At 38.4% G+C, this 18,154-nt stretch overlaps 1 protein-coding gene across 1 annotated transcript in view; it reads right to left on the reverse strand.

Annotated features, from left to right (window-relative positions):
- LOC122881246 (inactive phospholipase C-like protein 2) overlaps positions 1-18,154 on the reverse strand; it is a 40,420-nt gene that overhangs the window by 17,540 nt on the left and 4,726 nt on the right. Inside the window, exon 3 of the mRNA XM_044207178.1 lies at positions 1,215-3,698. Coding sequence (XP_044063113.1) covers positions 1,215-3,698 — 2,484 coding nt within the window. The remainder of the gene's footprint in view (positions 1-1,214; positions 3,699-18,154) is intronic.

Here is an 18,154-nt window from a genome sequence, read left to right on the forward strand (position 1 = left end):
TAACCATTATTAAAAGTCTGAAAAGAAAGGAACTTTTCCACTATTCCATGTTGCTAAAATCTGGCATTGATCTACATTAAATATATAACCACAAACCATAGAGTAGCACCCTCTCAGACAAAGTGCCTAGAAGCTCACTCATTACCTGTGAGAACTTTTATTTTGGCACTTGTTAGCTCCTCATAAACACTCAATCCTTTTGGACTGACACCAGTAATAAATGGAAATGGAACAAATACACACACACACACAAATCCTAACCTTCCTGTGAAAGGCCAAATTTAAACCCTACATAAACAACCGGAGGGACAAACTGTGACAGGGCAGCCAAGATGTGTTATAGTCTCAAGGCCAGTGGCTTGTTATCACACAATGACTGCAATATAAACAGGGCTACCAAAATAAATCCTAATACAATGCCTGAAGAAACACAACATGAGACCAACCACAAAGTGTTATGACACTGCAGTACAGCATTTCTCATAAAATGTCATATGTTTCTTTACAGAGACCAAATGAGGACTGAAGACCACAAATATGCTGTAAACGTGGACATGAAAAAGACTAAATTACATTTTCATGATCCCTGTGGTGGCAAAGCTTGCTCAATATCAGAAAAAAAAAATAAAAGGTTCAGGATTATACTGGATTTGTCTGGATTGGGAGCAATTAAAAACAGCAAGTGTGTTGCTTCAAACATGTTAACAGTTTACTAAAGGCCATGTTCATCATATGTTGTAGCTGCAGTGATTTTAACATCATAAAAAAAGTCATGATTCCAATGAGATTGTTACTTTTTCCAATTTACACATTAGAAATTGTGAATATCTACCATTCAAACAGGAATCTCATCACAGTGTTTCTCAACTTGTACCCCTGTTTTGACAATTCTGCAACACATAAGGATTAGATCAAATCTAATTCAGTCAAGCCTGGTGGTTTTGCGTTTCTCTTTCCATAGTGGGAACCTTTTTTAGATGCTCAAGAGTCTTTGTAGTAAATCTAGTTATAATCTATACTTGACTTGGGGTTACACTTTCTTCAGTCTTCCCTTTCATAAGAAAACATTCCCATGCTGGAAGATGGAAGAAAGAATCATGCAGTTACCACATATATCCATGATGTTATTGTTGGCTCAGTAGTGCACACATCAGAGGCTGTGGATACTAGTGAATAGAATAAGCATTTAATGGAGTTTCATTTAAATGTCTTACCTGCATGTTTTCTCTGAGGTCTGTTGCCTCCCTCAGTGGCAGCATGGCTGTTTTGAAGACATCATCCAAAGCCTTGATCAATAGTACTCTCATGCTGGCATACTCTCTACTCCTCTTGCCCTTTCGTACAGACAGTCCCCTTTTGTGTGGTTTGCCACCTCCTCTTCGATTGGTTATGGCCACATGAACAAACAACAAGGTATGTGGCAGAACCTCCCCTGTCAGAGATTGTAGCGGTACATGGCGAAATCCTGGCTGGAGACAATCAACGGGGATTGTATATTGGCCGATAAATTCATCGCCAATATAGTCGTCGTCTAGCACCACAAAGCGCACCATTGCAAGCTCGGGGAGATTTATCTGAAACTCAAAGCTCTCATCAAACAGAGGGTTGTCCCCATTCTGGTTGACCGTTTTAGTCCTTTGTTCAGCACAGTCAGCAGGAATGCCGTGTATTTCCACATACACATAGGGGTCTACTACGTCTCCTTTGGCACCTGACCCTTTGGGTTTTGGGAAGTTTTGTCCACTGATGATCTTGATGTGTAAGAGCTGCGGAGACACACCAGGCACTGAATCTTTAGTGTTGGCACTAAAATATGAAACCTGCTCCCTCATGATCGCTGGACGTAGCACATAGCCGCAATTCCCATTCTGACGGAACCAGCCGATGTTTAAATCCATCATCAGGCCAGGAGTCTGGTAGTTCATTGCCACAATCTGGCAACCACACTTCCAGAAATCTTGTGGATTCATGTTGCTGGAGTCAATCCGCATGGGGCTAGGGTAGACTCGCGCTAGGAACTTTTTGTTGTAGTTCACAAAGTCACCTGGGAAGTCACTGGCGCAGCGACTTGCAAAGACCTCATTGAAAGAGCAGAGTTCCCAGTGCTTCTGGCTATGGAAAGATGTTGGGAAGTCTTTGAACTCCACAGACTTACACATGGTCACCAGATCAGAGAGGTCCTTCGACAGCTGAAACTTCTTGGATGCGATAGTCTGTTGTTCCGCAGACTCAATGCTCATCCTTTGAGACATCTCTGCCCCCTCGTCCTCATCTGTCACCTCACCTTCTGAAGCAGTGCAGTTCGTGCTCAGTTTCTTACCCTTTAGCAGGATCTTTCCCTTCAGTTCAGAGGGAGAGGGGAGGTAGCAGTCCTCAGGTTTTGGATGATCTAGGTGGATCTTGTCTCCAAGGATCTTCTTTAGGTGCTGAAACATGACTCTCTGCTGCTTTAAGGAGCAATGGTTTTCTAAACACAGCAGCAGTGGAAACTCGGATGCAACGAAGGCATACTTGTTGACGACATCAATGACGCTGCGAAAAACAATCTGCGATGTCATCGTGTGACCAGTGTAAATAACAGGTTCATTATCAGGCCCATCCCACACATCCAGCTCTACACTGCGGCAGCCCATCTTGAGGGCACGGATATACCCGGTCACATCAGAGGGACCTCTGAACTGATCTTCTATCAGATATGTGTTGTGGGATGCATTGATGTAATAGTGGGACAAGGGCTGGTTCATGTCTTGGCATACTGTTTTTTGTTCCGGGTCAAATATATGGCACTCTGGAGACATAAGATAGTTGGTGAACCCATCAAGAGAAAGCCAACCCTTGAGCTGGCCCTCTTTAGATGGTTCATATTTCTGAATGACCTCTAAGCTAGTGTCTTCACTGACTTGTGCCATACCCTGCTCTGCCTCCAGAAATATCATTAAGTCCTTGGTATCCAGAAATTCTTTGTTACTGGAGAACTGAACAAAGAGAAAATAAATTTCTGGTCTGGTGCAAAGATCATGAAAGACCTCAATGAACTCATCTTTTGTCACATCGGAACCTGCTTTGTCCTTAGCTTTGTGAAGCTCCTTGAACTTCTGTTCTATTTTCACATTTTTAAGTCCAGGGTTCAACTTTTTGACTAGCTGTACAGCAGCACATATTGTTATTTGTTTGCTGCTGTTACTGTCTGCCTCATCAAAAAGTTCACCTAGCCAAGACGAGCGCATGTTGTTCTGACTGCTCTCTATCATATTCAAGGTATGTTTCCCATAGGAGATCAGGTACCTCAGCCCTGTCACCCATATGTTGGCTACATCTGCAGTGTTTGCCACCAAGTCCAGGGACTCATAGTTCTCCCCAAAGATGATTGAGAAAGCACAGTCCTCTGATATCTGATCATAGGTTCCATTAGTTCTAAAAGTGTCTGTGTTTTTCCCTGTCCGAACCTCCTTGATGGATTTTACATCAATTTTGGCCTTTTCTGATTCCTTCTTTGAGGGCTCCCATCTCAAAGACTGCATGTCGGCATCAAGGAGAAAGTAGCGGTGGTAAATGCGGGAATTGGATCTCACTTTCTTCAGCTCAGAGCCATCCACCATTGCACTGATGCAGTCACTTGCACTGCTAATTTTCTTTTCAGTGGGCATGCTGCTGAATGATACAGTCTTTTTTCTTTCTTTACGCTGTCTTGAGCCATCCTGCAGAGAAACAGAACATAGTGGATAAATAAAAAAAAATCTTCCAAGGATACTGAATGATAAGCCAAATGAAGACAAACACTTTAAACAATAAAAACAAAGTGAAAACCTTGAAACCTCGTTTTTATATTTTAACTTATAGGAATGTAATGCATATTTGTTCAGCTGTATAGAGGCATGGTTTTCTTGCTTTTTAAAAAAGGTAACAGATCGAAGGGTTTTGCCCAAAAGTGCTTTGCTTCTCATCTTTAGCTAAACAAATCAATCAAGTCTAAAAAGAGTAATGTTTGATGCACGTTATCTGCAATCTTTCACAGCTGAAGAGAAAGAAACATAAGACCAACCTTGGCTCAAAAAGAAAACAGTTTTTGTTCAAACACAAAACACCAGTGGTGGAAAGAAACTATGTACATTCACCCAACTACTGTACTTTACTTAAGTATTTACAATTTATGCTATTTTATTCTTCTATTCTGGAAAAAAAATTAGTTTATGAAAAATGAAGTTATAAATTTACCAAACAGTAGATACGTTTGTTTAAAATGAATCATTTGTAATGGAGTCTTTTATCATTGTAGTACTGATACTTTAGTAGAAGATCCCAATACTTCTTCCACCACTGCATAACACTTTGGCTAAGGAGAAACAAAACCTTGGGATTACTTTACTGCCATACTCATACACAGGCCAGCCAATGCGTTGCATGTGTATAGAGGGAACAAGGACACTTGTTTGTTTTAGTCAATGACAGACCCTGGTCACCACAACATTTTTTTAACCAAATTTCTGCGCAAATGGAATACAATCTGAATAAAGGCATTCCCCCTTTTGCCTCCAGCAAAATACCTATTTCACTTCAATATTTTAAGTCTGACAAATGTCTTTTACAGTAGTATTCAGGATTAAATATTCTGCCTTCAAGTTTTCAACATAAATACCAAATTTATATCCATCTTACAGAACAATACAACAGAACACAACATGCTGCCTGCTGTGATATACTGTTTGCTGGTCATGTCATGTCCTGTCCTTCCTTCCTGGTTCCTCTTTGTTCCCTCTGAACATTTGCTGAGCAGAATCACAGCAGCAACTTTGTTGGGTGACTTAAGGTACCTGTCACTGTATATTATGGAGATACAACAGGAAATCTCCCTCAGGAGAGTATCACCCACACAAATTCAGTCATCTACAGCAGCCACATTCCCGACATGTTCAATGAACCCTGCTCTTTCCGCTGCAGCAGGTTCCTTCAGCACAAGGACATCATTTTATATTTTGGATTATTCAAACTCATTTCACAAATTTAGCACCAGCCAAACCCAAACCCGCGTTAATCATGTGGCGGCTTAATGGTACCACTTTATACAAAAGGAATGCATCATTTTGTCAACTATATGATGTTGCCAAGTTAAGAATTTCTTAGGCTGTACTCCAGCAGAAACCCTTGATCTAAATTTTACTTTGGGGTTTAATGAAATGCTCAAAGCCTGCACAGCATCTTGCAATGCAATCAAACTGAGACATGAATACCTCACATACTAAAAGAATCAGTACTGTGTCAAGGAAAGATGGGCAAAGTCACAAAATCTGATTTAAAAACAGGATTGATGGGTTACACGTATGATTTACGTGTGTCTATATCTACATGTCTGTAAATGCATATAGGAGCTTTCGCACATCTTCCTCTGTTGCTTCACCAATTCAGCTGACAATATTAAGCAGTCATTCAACAGTGTAGCTGTCATTTTTCACAGGATCATCAGTTTTGTATTTTTTAAGCAGTTTCATCATAATCACTCATTTTTGTCTACTGTCTGTCTGCTTACTGGTTTCCCTATTGTCTCACCACACTACCATGGCTCAGTAACTGCTGTTAAGAGATACACAGGGATTAGCTGTGCAACATCATGTATATATTTTGTTTGTAATTGGACAAGATGAAGCAAAAGGAATGGATACTGACCCACAGTGCAGCCTGCTGCTGACAGCACAGTCTCAGTCAGATTGTTTGTTTGCTGAATTAAGACATCATAGTAGATGACATACAATAATAAAACTAAAGAGACATGTACAGAGGAGGACAGAAGCCAAGGAAGCTTAAACAAAGTCCTCCCCAAAATGAAAAACATCTCTAATTCAGCCAATTAAATAATAAACATCTTATCAAACAGATCCAGGGAAGCCTGTCAGTGGGCAATTCTGAAATTACAGAAGGCCACATAATATTATGCAATGATTTTTCAAATTTTTCATCTGTGTGTTGAAGTATTGCAAAAAACACAGACTGGGATATTTACTCTGATTGGTAGAATCTTACACCTCTCCATGTATGGACCATGTCAAGTAAAATGTAAACATAATAATCACATTATTTTACACAGTCTGCTACTTAAGGAGAGTTCATTATATAAAAAGGGGAGCTTAAAACCTAAATGCATGACTGCAGGTAATCCTTATATTTGGGCAAGAATGTGGACATGTTGTCTTCATGTTAACCTTAAGATGTGACTTTAACCTTAGTTAAAGTCACATCTTATTGAAATCTTTCTGTTTCCTGCTGTATTGCCAGGACGGCCATGTCAGGCATTCTCCTCAGGATTTTCCTCTGCTTCCGTTACCAAAACTAGAAAACAATACTGCACACACCCATCTCTGTCTTAGCATTTGTTATTTCCTGAGGAGACTGTTTCAACATTCCCTTTTCTGCCTCTGGTGAAAGTCAGATGGCCAAGGGTGTATTCTTTTGCAATAGTTTTATTATTCCTTAAATGGTACTTAAAAAGACAAGATCACCATCATCCGATTGTCTATTTATAGTTCTATCAGATATTTGCTTTTATAAAAAAGGGACATAATCTTCTAGACAAAAACATCACTTATCATCTTTGCTAATCTCTGTATCTTGAAGTTTAACAATAAATTATCTTCAAAGTGAACTATGATCAAGATTTTTTGTTAGCCAGGCCAAAGCACAGCACAAAAACAAGCTTTAAATGGGAATACCTAAAATGTCCAAGTAATGTCAGCAGCACAGCCTCAATTAAGACCTTGATCTTTCCTATAAAAGGTCAAAATTGCTGTGTTTTAGCAAAAATAGGCCTTTTAAGCATTTATGGACCTTTACTGGTGATCATCAAGTCACCTGTATAGTTTGATTGGGTGTGTATTAAAATTCCACAGGGCAGAGTGTTTGTTATAAAAGAGTGAGCTGGAAAGTACATTTCATAAGCCATAAATTACAGCACCAGTAAGTACATGCTGAGTCACTGGTATTGATCAACAACATTGTCCAAACCCTACTTGATGTGTAACCATAATTTTGTGTTAATCAGTACTGTCACTAAAGAGAACACTGTGTTTTCGGTGGTAAACATCCAAAACACACTGCCCTGCAATGCCGTTACTCATCACTTCTTTGAAACCTTTATTTTTTAACAATATCAGGGGAATCAAGGTTAAAGTCGTCCTTTCATTGTTGAAAGAAATGTTTGCATAACTGTGGCTTAACAGTGCTCATTATACATTACCAAGTTTATTTTTCTTTTTAAATTATGTTCAGAGAAGAAAACCCCTGGTACATTTTGAAAGCAAGTCAGTAGAACATAAAAAGGATATTGGATGTTTTCATGCTGTTTCATAATAAAGAGATAATAACAAGGCTAATCCCATCAGGTTCATCCTTACAGGGGAAATAACTTTTATGCCTTTACATACCGTTTCAGTTTGTGTTTGAGAGTGTGTGCTGAATAAGTGAGTAAAGGAGACAGAGAGTGAGTCAGAGAGAGGCAAACACAGGAAGAGACAATGAGAAAGCAAGTGAACAAGTAAGACAGAGTATATCCAACTGCTCACAGATCCCATAGGAATCTGAATCCCCCAATGGACTGAATCCACATTTTTTTCTGGCTCAGTGAGCAGTTATGAACGGTCTGTACAACTGAGGACATGACAGAGGACCCATTACTCTCTGCTCCACTGTTCTACCTACATCCCCAACAACAAACAATGTGAATCACATTGCAGCATAAATCAACTTTCAGCTCCAGACCAGCACTGGCTTCTATTCACAATAACGTAAATCTATTCAATGAGCAGTATTTCATCAGAATACAAATGCAATACGGCAACCCGACTGGTACAAATGTGGACCTTTTGTTAGCTTAAAATACATCTCTATTGTTTCAATTGTACAGGCACAAATTATGTTTATGAACACTCCTATTCAATGCTAAATTATTACATACAACATCTATGTTATAAAACTACAAGTTCAATTTCGACATCCTGCACATATTCTTTTTGGAGCTGGAAAGAATCTATCAGATGTATCCTGTGGCACAATGTAAACACTCAGTCCTGATATCAAGAGTCAGATGCTGAATCATTTTCTAACTCTGGATTAGACCCCAGACTGCATTAAAGTCTCCTCCACTACCTACCGAGCAAGCTGAGCAACAGCATGGTTACCTAAGAAGCTCATGCATATCCCACAGCTCTAACAGTGGGATATGTACCTTTTTTTAGAACTAATAGTCCAACCAAGGGTAAATAACAAAAGGACTTACGAAGCTGGTCGCCACTAGAAATCAGTTAGCCTGAAGAGGTTCTTATACAGTAATCCTTTAAAACTTACTTTAGAAAGAAAGAAACCGCAGCATATTTGATTGTGAGTTATAGAGTATTATATCATGATTTAAGTTTCTCTCCGAGGAGGTATTTTTTAAACATACTGATGGTTGGGTAAATCCATGGCTTTAACTTGACAATAAGACAAGCACTTAGATGCCTAGATATAATGGCCTATTATAAAGTGGAGTTTGCATTATACCCAGCACATGGACATGTACCAGTAGATGGTCAGTCCTGGCTGCCTACCGTGCAAGTCCAGACTTTATATGTTGCATAAATTCTCTTCACTCCTTTCTACGACTGGATGAACTTTATCACTTATTGTCTCTCCAGTCATAATATGTCAAGCTTCTCATATAGTATATCATTGTTTCCACTTGTACTTGTGTCAAAATAAAGTTACATACATACTACAATGTGTCACGGTATGTGATCTTAAATTCTTCAAAAGTACACATCACAGATTTGGGGTCATGCTTAAGTAGGTGTTTGGTATAGCATAAAAAAACCAAATGATTAAATTTCCTTTTATTTTGTTTGAAAAAGTAAAACTCTTAACAGAGGCGTATGGTTTATTCAGTCAGGGTCTTTAAGTAAGCTAAAGGAAAACAAAAATACAACATATACAGTATTGTTCCATCTCCACTATAATTACTACTATCCACATATGAAGGAACGTTACAATGTAGCTCAAATACTTTGAGCATATTGTGCTTAAATCCCATGTTCTCTATGAGTTTGAGTATTAGGGATGAATTATTAAATGTGTTAAATGATGAGAATGTTGTGCTGGTCCCAAAAGGTCATTCTGTTTTGTAAACTTTTCAAAAATGGTTATGACACTCACTTTGCACACACTGCAACCATGGTAACACCACTAACTTACAACCACAAAAAATCCTGCAAAACGTAATATAATGAAGGTATCAAGGCCAAGGACATTACCAGAATCTTTCTTCCACCTTGTGGATGCAGTGAGACCTCTCGAGATTAATTTTAATTTGAATATGTATATGTGAAAATACTTAAAATCCTAATTATTTTAGTTTAAGAACAATAGGACCTTATAAATAAACTGTACATAATACACACTGTATGTATTCAACATTCAATATTCTAAAGCCTAACCAATATTCCAGTAAAGAGCTCGTTAATATTAGCATATGGGAGACTATTTGTTCTCTAGCTGCACTGCCGTCAAGTCCCACAGGAGTTTAAACCTGGTAAAGGCCCAGCTGCTTCTGTTCTGTACCATATGATATCAGTCGATGGTCAAATGAAGTGTGAAGAGGGTGACTATCCTGGGAGCAAACTTTCAAAGCTCTACCATTTCCTCAACAAATGTCTATTTCTGGAACATTGTGGTTGTGACTACAGATATCAGTGAGTTCAACGCGAGCTGACATCAAAAAAGGAACCTCAATTTAAGATCCATTCCCCTCAGTTTTTGAAGTTATGTGGTTTTCGTTTGTTAACTGGTTTTCTATTATTTTATTTCTTACCTTTATTATTTACACTGGTTGTATTTGTTTATTAACATATTGTATATTTGTCAAAAAATGATGTCCTGTCAGTATTCAGACCATGTGTTTGTAAATTTGAGCGCTTTGGCTGATGTAATGTAACTTACAAATGAACTAATCAGTCGTTAGGCCTTGGTACAGCCTCAAAAGTACAGCTGCCTTCAGTCACTGGATTATCTGACCTCTTAGGACCACATACTCTATTGCATAACAATTGTGGGTGGATACGCACAAGTGACATGAACATGCAACAAAATTAGCATGAGCGGTTAAAAGACACTGAATGTGTTGTCCATATGGTCCAGAAAAGTCCAATTTCTCAGTATGAATAACTATTTCCCAAAGCTAGAAACCAAAGACTTCACTGAAAGTGCTGAGACCATGAAATGTTTCCTTGAAATTTAAACTCAAATGAGCTTTTCCTTGGCAGTATTTCAGTTCTGAAAACAAGGAAAATATACTATTAACCAGAGAAAAATCACCTTAGGTGATCACCTGAGTACACCTGAGTTAATTGTTCACCACCATTATCCACCAAACTGTTCTCTATGGAGCTGTTCCAGGATTTACATCATCAGCTTTTAGTTTTTTGGCTCTAGGCTTTGGGAGAAAGCCTCTCATGTTCTCGAATATTGATTGAGCCATTAACCACAGTTACAATAAATTAATTTGTTAATTCAATAATATTAATAAGTATCTTTACACAGTGTTGATGCTTTATTAAGTTGCAGACTAAGCCCTATGTCTAAAGAAGCATACTGAATACCTTCTCTGATACCAAAGCCATGTTATTATGAGGGCATGCTGGTCAATGGATGGAATTCACCCAGACACAAACGGGTCGCTCCTACTCTTCACAAAAATGTTAATTTCCTTTAAATACTAGATAGAGAAGAGGAAATAAGGCAACATACAGCAATCAGTCCATAGCCGGTGGAAAGGATGATTGGTTGTTACCAATAAACTGCTGGTGAATGAAGGTCTTTGAAAATCATCAGTGATGATTGGCCTGCAGATATCAGCAATGAAAAGAAAGATAATGGACTTCCTCTTCTACCACTGTGTGCAACTTGCTTATTTGTTCTGCGAGCCAGCTTTAACCCCATGTTACCCTCTACATCTGGTTCCCTAAGATTTTTATGGCTTGTGTGACAAAAAAAATGAAAAAAAATGTAATGGGACCTTAAGGGAAATGTCAACCAGCAAGCCAAGCACAATGACATTTTGAATCATTACCAGAACCATTTCTCATTTCATGGTGAGCACATCATTTCCCAAATCAGTGTGATGGGCCTACTTCATATTGAATGAGACAAGATAGATTCTTGTCAGAACAGTGCTCACCTGGTCTCCTCTGACATTACATTGCAAAGATGTAACCTCATGTATCATTTCAGTAGCAAAACAAAAAACCAACAACAAACTCCTTTAAAAATGGCTGTTTGGCCCATAACATACCATACCTAAAGATTGTCTACACTACTGGATATATAAGATACGAAACCTCTCTGCCTACAGTGCAAACACCGATATATCAAATAATCTTCTCCAAGGCCATCCTGGGGTTATGAGCATAGACTGTATCGAACATGGATGTTTCTGAAAATCCGTTTGGAAGCTCAAAGTGGGCAGCGCCGGCCGTCGCCATCTTGGCAGTTCGTCACCAACTCCCGGATACCCAAAAACGGGCAAACCATTCATAACTTCTGCCTCACCATCGGTAACTCCAGCCTGTCTCCCTCCACATACATCCGCAACCTCCAAGTTATTTTTAATACCACGTCAATCAAATCACCAGAACTGCCTTTTTTCAACTAAAAAACATAGCTCATCTCCACCCATCACTCCCATCGCTCTCCTTCTCTGATGCCAAAACTTTAATCCATGCTTTCATCACATCCAGAACTGACTTCTACAACAGCATTCTTTATGGCACATCATCCAAAGTCCTAAATAAACTAATATCCAGAACTCTGCTGATCACCTGCTCACCCATTCCTACTCCTATGATCACATCACCCCTGTCCTCTACAACCTCCACTAGCCCCGTTTCACAACGAATCCAATTCAAAGTCGTTCTCCTCACTCATAAAGCCCTCCATAACCAGGCCACCTCCTACCTCACCAAACTGCTCCACCACCACACTCCTTCTCACTCTGCTCCTCTGATGCTAACCTCCTGTCTCCACCACTTAAGACCAAGCACCAGACCTGGAGCGACAGAGCCTTCTCCATAGATGCCCCCTCCTTCTGGAACTCTCTCCCCAAACACATCTGTGACTGCACCATGTTCTGTGTTCTCCATGATCTGTCCATGTTCAAATCACTACTCAAAACTCACCTTTTCAGAACTGCTTTTAAGTGTGTTAATTAATGTTGTGTTATGTTTTAGTGTGCTGCTTTCTATGACCATTTTAACTTATGTAAAGTGTCTGTGTACCCTGAAAAGCGCTCTCTAAATAAAATGTATAATTATTATCATTATCTCTTACTCATCTCGCCATATAATTGTATCATGACACAAGTATCTTGTCTGTGGTTCACAGTTCTCAGGTTTAACTGAATGTGCTTTTTTCTGTGAAAAGTAATACAAATACTTTTTGAAAATGCAGTTGAATGTGGAAATTGAAAAGTCTGACAGAATGATACATTTATTTGCTGTCATGCTGATTGGAAGAAAAACCTACCTAGTAGAAAGTTAGCGTGTGATTGCAATTCAGTTTTGCAGTCAACCTTAGGTGTTAAGCCTGGATGTTTGACTTTCCCAGTTCCCCTTCTGTGTTCAACCACCATAAAAAAAATCTCAATCTGTGACAAATACTGCTAAAGTGTGTCAGTGTGAAGCTGTTGTGAGGACCCTTATTAGTGTGTAGGTGAACCTCACACTCTCAAAAACACAGAATCAAGGTAAGAAACACCTTCCTGAGTGCCGTAGTACCACCTGTACCTTATTAGCTACCACCTTAGCTTCATGTTGAGCAAGAAAAACCCTGAGATATCAACTGCTGAACCTGAGAATACTGGCGTAGGTAGTACTGAATAGTAACAGAATAGTACTGAAACAAGAGAAATATGCCTCAGACCACTAGCTTCTACATGTTTTCACTTGTCTAAAAGTAAATAAGGATAATACACAGAGATGTGAGATTAAATTAGTTAAGACTGCCATTTTACTTCAGGTGTAACGTTTGAGCGGTGCGGCTGGTCTTTATAGGGCCGGCTAACTTGGACGGACAAAGACCTTTATTAACAGCTGTGGCACACATTAAGGAACCATACTACATCTTACAAGTAGGCCAGCCTGCAAAGCACTTACACTGTTAAACAGTGTAAGCACAATAAACAGTCAGAAATGCAATCTCAATCGAAATGAGCTTTGACAGACATAACTAGGAACTATTTACCCATTTACTGATGAGAAGTGTAATGTAACAGCTGTGAAGCACAGTGTACACCCATTTTCTTCCATACCAACACCACAATTGTTCAATCAGGTCAAACTCCAAAGCATTTAAACATTATTTAAAGTCAGGTCAACACTGCAATTGCTGAAAATGATCTTATTCACATTGCGATCAGGCAAAACTGTCATGTCAGAGTTGAGACTAACAGAAGAGAGAGTGCACTGCATCAGCACAGCTCAGCATCTGATAACAGAACACTGGTAGGCTTCAAACGCTCTGCCTGCACTGTGAGTACAATTTACATATTAGCTGCCAATTTCATAAGATTTTCACAGCCACCATTGATATTATTGCAAAACAGCTTAGCTGATTCATCCTAGGAGGCGGAATGCAACTAACAACTGGTCAATTTTATTTCAATCAAATCAAAACAGGCAGTTTCCTCTAAGAGTTAACCTAACAATGTTAATATAGTGCTATATTATTGTTAGTATGATGTTGCTGTTATATTAATACAACAGTTACATGAATCAAAGTAAAATTGATCATTTTTTGATCATCAACTTTGTTCAACATGTCGATCATTTATTCTATGGCCCCTACTATGGACGAAGGTTCCCACAAAATAGCGGTTACATGTTAACATGTTACTTGAAAACAGAACTAGACTTTAGTTTGTGATTTCATCAAACAAAGCTTTCTAGTTTGTAAAGTCAACAACAAGTTTCTAGATCAAATTAAAATGAGAGAAGACTTAAGTAAACCGTATTAGGGATAATATAAACCCTAACATTTTCTCATGGTTGACCTTTACATGGATAGCCTTATTAAATATTTTAATATTTAGTGTGTGCAAGAAATTGAAATGAATCAAACAAACAAACCCAAACAATCTAGCCAGAGTAAAGAGCTGGTCTACAGTAGGGCTGCAACAAATGATTATTTTCATAATCGATTAACCTGACAGTTATTTTTCAATTAATTGATCAATCATTTGGTCTATAAAACATTTTTTTAAAAACCTGTGAAAAATGCACATCACAATTTCCTAGAACCCAGGCTAATGTCATTACATGTCCTGTTTTGTTCAACCAAGTCTAAAACCCAAAGATATTCATTTTACTATAATGTTAAGACAATGGAAAGCAGCTAAGCACATTTGAGAAGCTAAAACTTACATTTTTGGCATTTTTGCTTGAAAAATTACGATTGATTATAAAAACAGTTGAGTATTAATTTTCTGTCGATCGACTAATCAGCTAGACAGCTCTAGTCTACAGAAATTACCATTAAAGTAGACCATATCGATATACTTATAGTCTATATTATGTTAATTATGCACCAGCACTTCAGAACAGTTAAATTATAAAACTCATTGATCAACACTGCTCTTTGCAATCAATTACTGGGTTTCCATGAGACATTCCCAGAAAGTATTTAAGTTAATTGCCTGTAAGAGCAGTATTTTTAATAAACATACATTCTAGGAGTGACAAGTCAGATTTACATTTTCTCTCAACAGAGGGTCTTACTAAATATCTTTTATTGACATCACAGAGTCACAGTAGCCTGGCATCGCCAGACCAATTCGCCTGGAACCTTTCAGTTAATTTTCCATTTCCAAGGAGCGTTATCAACGGGCGCAGACCAAAATGCCTCTGGACCCAATTGGATAGACCTACAACCAATCAGAGCAATGGAACGTGACCAGCGGGGCCAGTTGGTAACTTTGACCAAATCCTGTCGGAAGTACAGCAAATACATCTTTCTAATTAACAAAAGCCTAATCTTAGCCTGTAACAAAAGGGTTAAGTTAGCTAAGAGCTAGCTCGCTAGCATTGGCTGCAGCAAGCTGGCTTTTCCCCTGGTTTGTTGAAACAGGTACCAAGTAAAACGGGTTCATCTTACTGTTCCCAAACCCTGCAGTGCAACTGCAGCGACTTAACCTTAGCTAGCTAATGGCAGTGTTAATGAATCGCTGTCGAATTGACTTCAAACCTAATTGTTAACGTTAACCAAGTTTCATGCCGACTTCACCAAAACGAGCAACTGTTTTTCTATACTGCCCCAAATTGAATTTTACGTGGTGTAATTTTGGTAGTAAGGCAAGGCAGAAATAAACTTCAAAATCACAATGGAAGTTTGTTGTACTGTTAGGCAGCCCTGCTGAACAAACGACGTTTATCATGGGTTTTCCTAGAAATACGATTTTGTTGGTGGATTATATACATGCAGAATTTACCTTTACACTTTTGTTTAATAAGGAGTCTCCAACGAGACGCATCTACCAGAGCAAATAAAACATGAGCTAGCAGATTCATCTGGTTCCCAGGCTAAAGTCACAGCTTTGATTCTTTGGATTCTATTATATGATAGTGGTGTAGAAACTTGTGACAGAACTTGTGTAAATCAGTGACACCTGAGCTGATGAATGAATAGGCAATTATTCAGTTAAGTGGCTGAGTGTTGCTGCAAGTTGCCTTGAACACATCCAGCCACACTGAATCAATGCAGAAGGACCCTGCATCAAGGATGGCTGTCAAAAGATCTTTAATAAATTACCCCATCAACTGCCTGGCATTGGTTTGGGCAACTGGATTACACTCAAGCATGCAAGCTACATTGCTCAAAGATGTATTGTTTAATCTGCCAACCACAGATTGTTGTTTAACCCAAACTTGGCAGATTCAGGCTAAATGATGGTAGGGAAATCAGTTAATCAGTCAACGCTTCTTGATTGTCATTATGAATAATTAATTTGACAATGCTAGGCAATATCAACATTTGCATCACTACATTCTTAATGTGATAAAAGACAATGTGCAGTAGTTTTTTTTTGTTTTTTACCCAGGGGAATTTGCTAAACATGGATGCTCAGTGTGAATGTCATAAAGTTAGGTTTCTTGCTCAAGGCCATTTCAACAGTCATCTCAGGAGAGATTCAGTTTCACACTGCATTCCCCTGAAATGTTTTCCTTGCTTCAGTTCTCTATTTGGTCCTACAAAATAGATGAGTAATGACAACATTTACCCATTCCATTGGAGGTACTCACATGGAGAAATGTACTGTAGCATATACAACAGTAATTATTTACCACAAAAGAATCATTGTTTGGGAGCTATTTATGAACATGGTGAACACCGATGACTTTGGCATTGATGGTGTGCAGCATAGTACTTGATATACAGTAGACATATTGAAAGAATCATTTTACTGAAAGTGACAATATAACATTTAGCTCAAGCTGAAAACGAACAGCAGGAAAGTGACAAATGGGAGTTGATATTTCTAAGACTTCATGGCTAAAGCTACCAACACTACTAACACTTACAGTATAATATATATATATATATATATATATATATATATATATATATACACACACACACACACACACACACACACTGTTGAGTTTTAACCTGTCTTGTCTCATCACTAGTACAGGAGTTTACCTTTAAAACACATTTAAGAGGTGAATTCAAAAAGGAAATCTACCTCTCCCAACAGTCTCATTTCAAATAAAGAACAACCAGTACCAATTCAGTGTGTACTGTTAATTTTGCTTTTCTTTACAGTTACCTTAACAGGAGCAAACATTCTGTGTTATCCTTTTACAGATGCTGCAAATCAAGCTCATCAAATTGAATACATGAAATCATTCACATCATCACACCTTGGCTGTGGTGCACTGGTCTGAGTAATGCCACTAAGCCTGACTGAATGATATGACACAATATGATGATTCCCATGGAGAAATTTGTCTTGGACTCACAGCAATGCTGGTCCACCATAATTAATACCATATTGTTTCACTTTTAACAGGGTCATATCACAAACTGAGTTTGTTTACTTCTCCTACCAGTGGTGTGAAATAAGTGTTATTTACCAAGCAATGAGAGATCCTCTTTGTTCAAGAGGATCTATGGTAAGACATGAGGTGGGAAGAAAAGTGTAGCCATGGGCTCATTATTTCTCCTGCCACTGGCCACCCACATACAACATGGTTAAAATTTACTGGTGAAGACAGAGTTAGAAATGGACTAGTAAACACCTAAGTCATTACTCAAGCTATGCATAAGTGCCTTAGTATCACATAGGCAGTATGTAACCTAAACATACGCTGCTCTACCTTTCATGCAGCAGTTAAATTACCACATATTTTAAGTGCATGAAAAGTTAGAATTCAAACTACAAAACACTCAAAGTGTTTTTCCCTCTGGCAAGGCTGCACAAATCACTAAATGTGTTATTTTGATATCAGCACAATGGTGATGTACAGCATAGTATCACAACATCTTGGATCCACACCAAACACTAAATCACTTGTGCCTTGGTCCATTGCTTGATTTTCAAGTTTTTTAAATATTCCACTGACTAACAAAACAGACAAAAACAGGACTGGAAACAGTACCTCCTTAATGAAGGTAATCACAATTCTGTTCTTTTTTTGGGTGAAAAGATGGTGGTTATCTTAAAGTGGTACTCCACCTAAACTGTATCTTTGAGTATCAAACATTCACCCTGTGGAGACTTGAAAAATGCCTGTTAAAAGTCAGTAGTTTCATCTTTCATAGAGAGGATGTGGTCATAGGTTGTGGTCAACATGAAATCATGTCAGTTAAAAATGGTTTCCAAAGAATCAAAACATCCATAAACAATTATCTAACCACTCCTGCAGCATAATACTCTCTTTCATTGTAATCCATATGCTCAGCATGTCCCAAAAAGTCATTAAAGAAAAAAAGATTAAAAGATCTGCAAAAGGTCTTATTTTATCAAATCAAGAACTGCAAGCTTTACTTTTTTCAGACAGTGCAAATGCCATTTTGGATGAAAGGTTGTACCCCCTTACCACACACACACACACACACGCATGCATGCATGCATACACACCACCAA

This window comes from Siniperca chuatsi, linkage group LG9 (assembly GCF_020085105.1).
Source record: "Siniperca chuatsi isolate FFG_IHB_CAS linkage group LG9, ASM2008510v1, whole genome shotgun sequence".
Lineage (NCBI taxonomy): Eukaryota > Metazoa > Chordata > Actinopteri > Centrarchiformes > Sinipercidae > Siniperca > Siniperca chuatsi.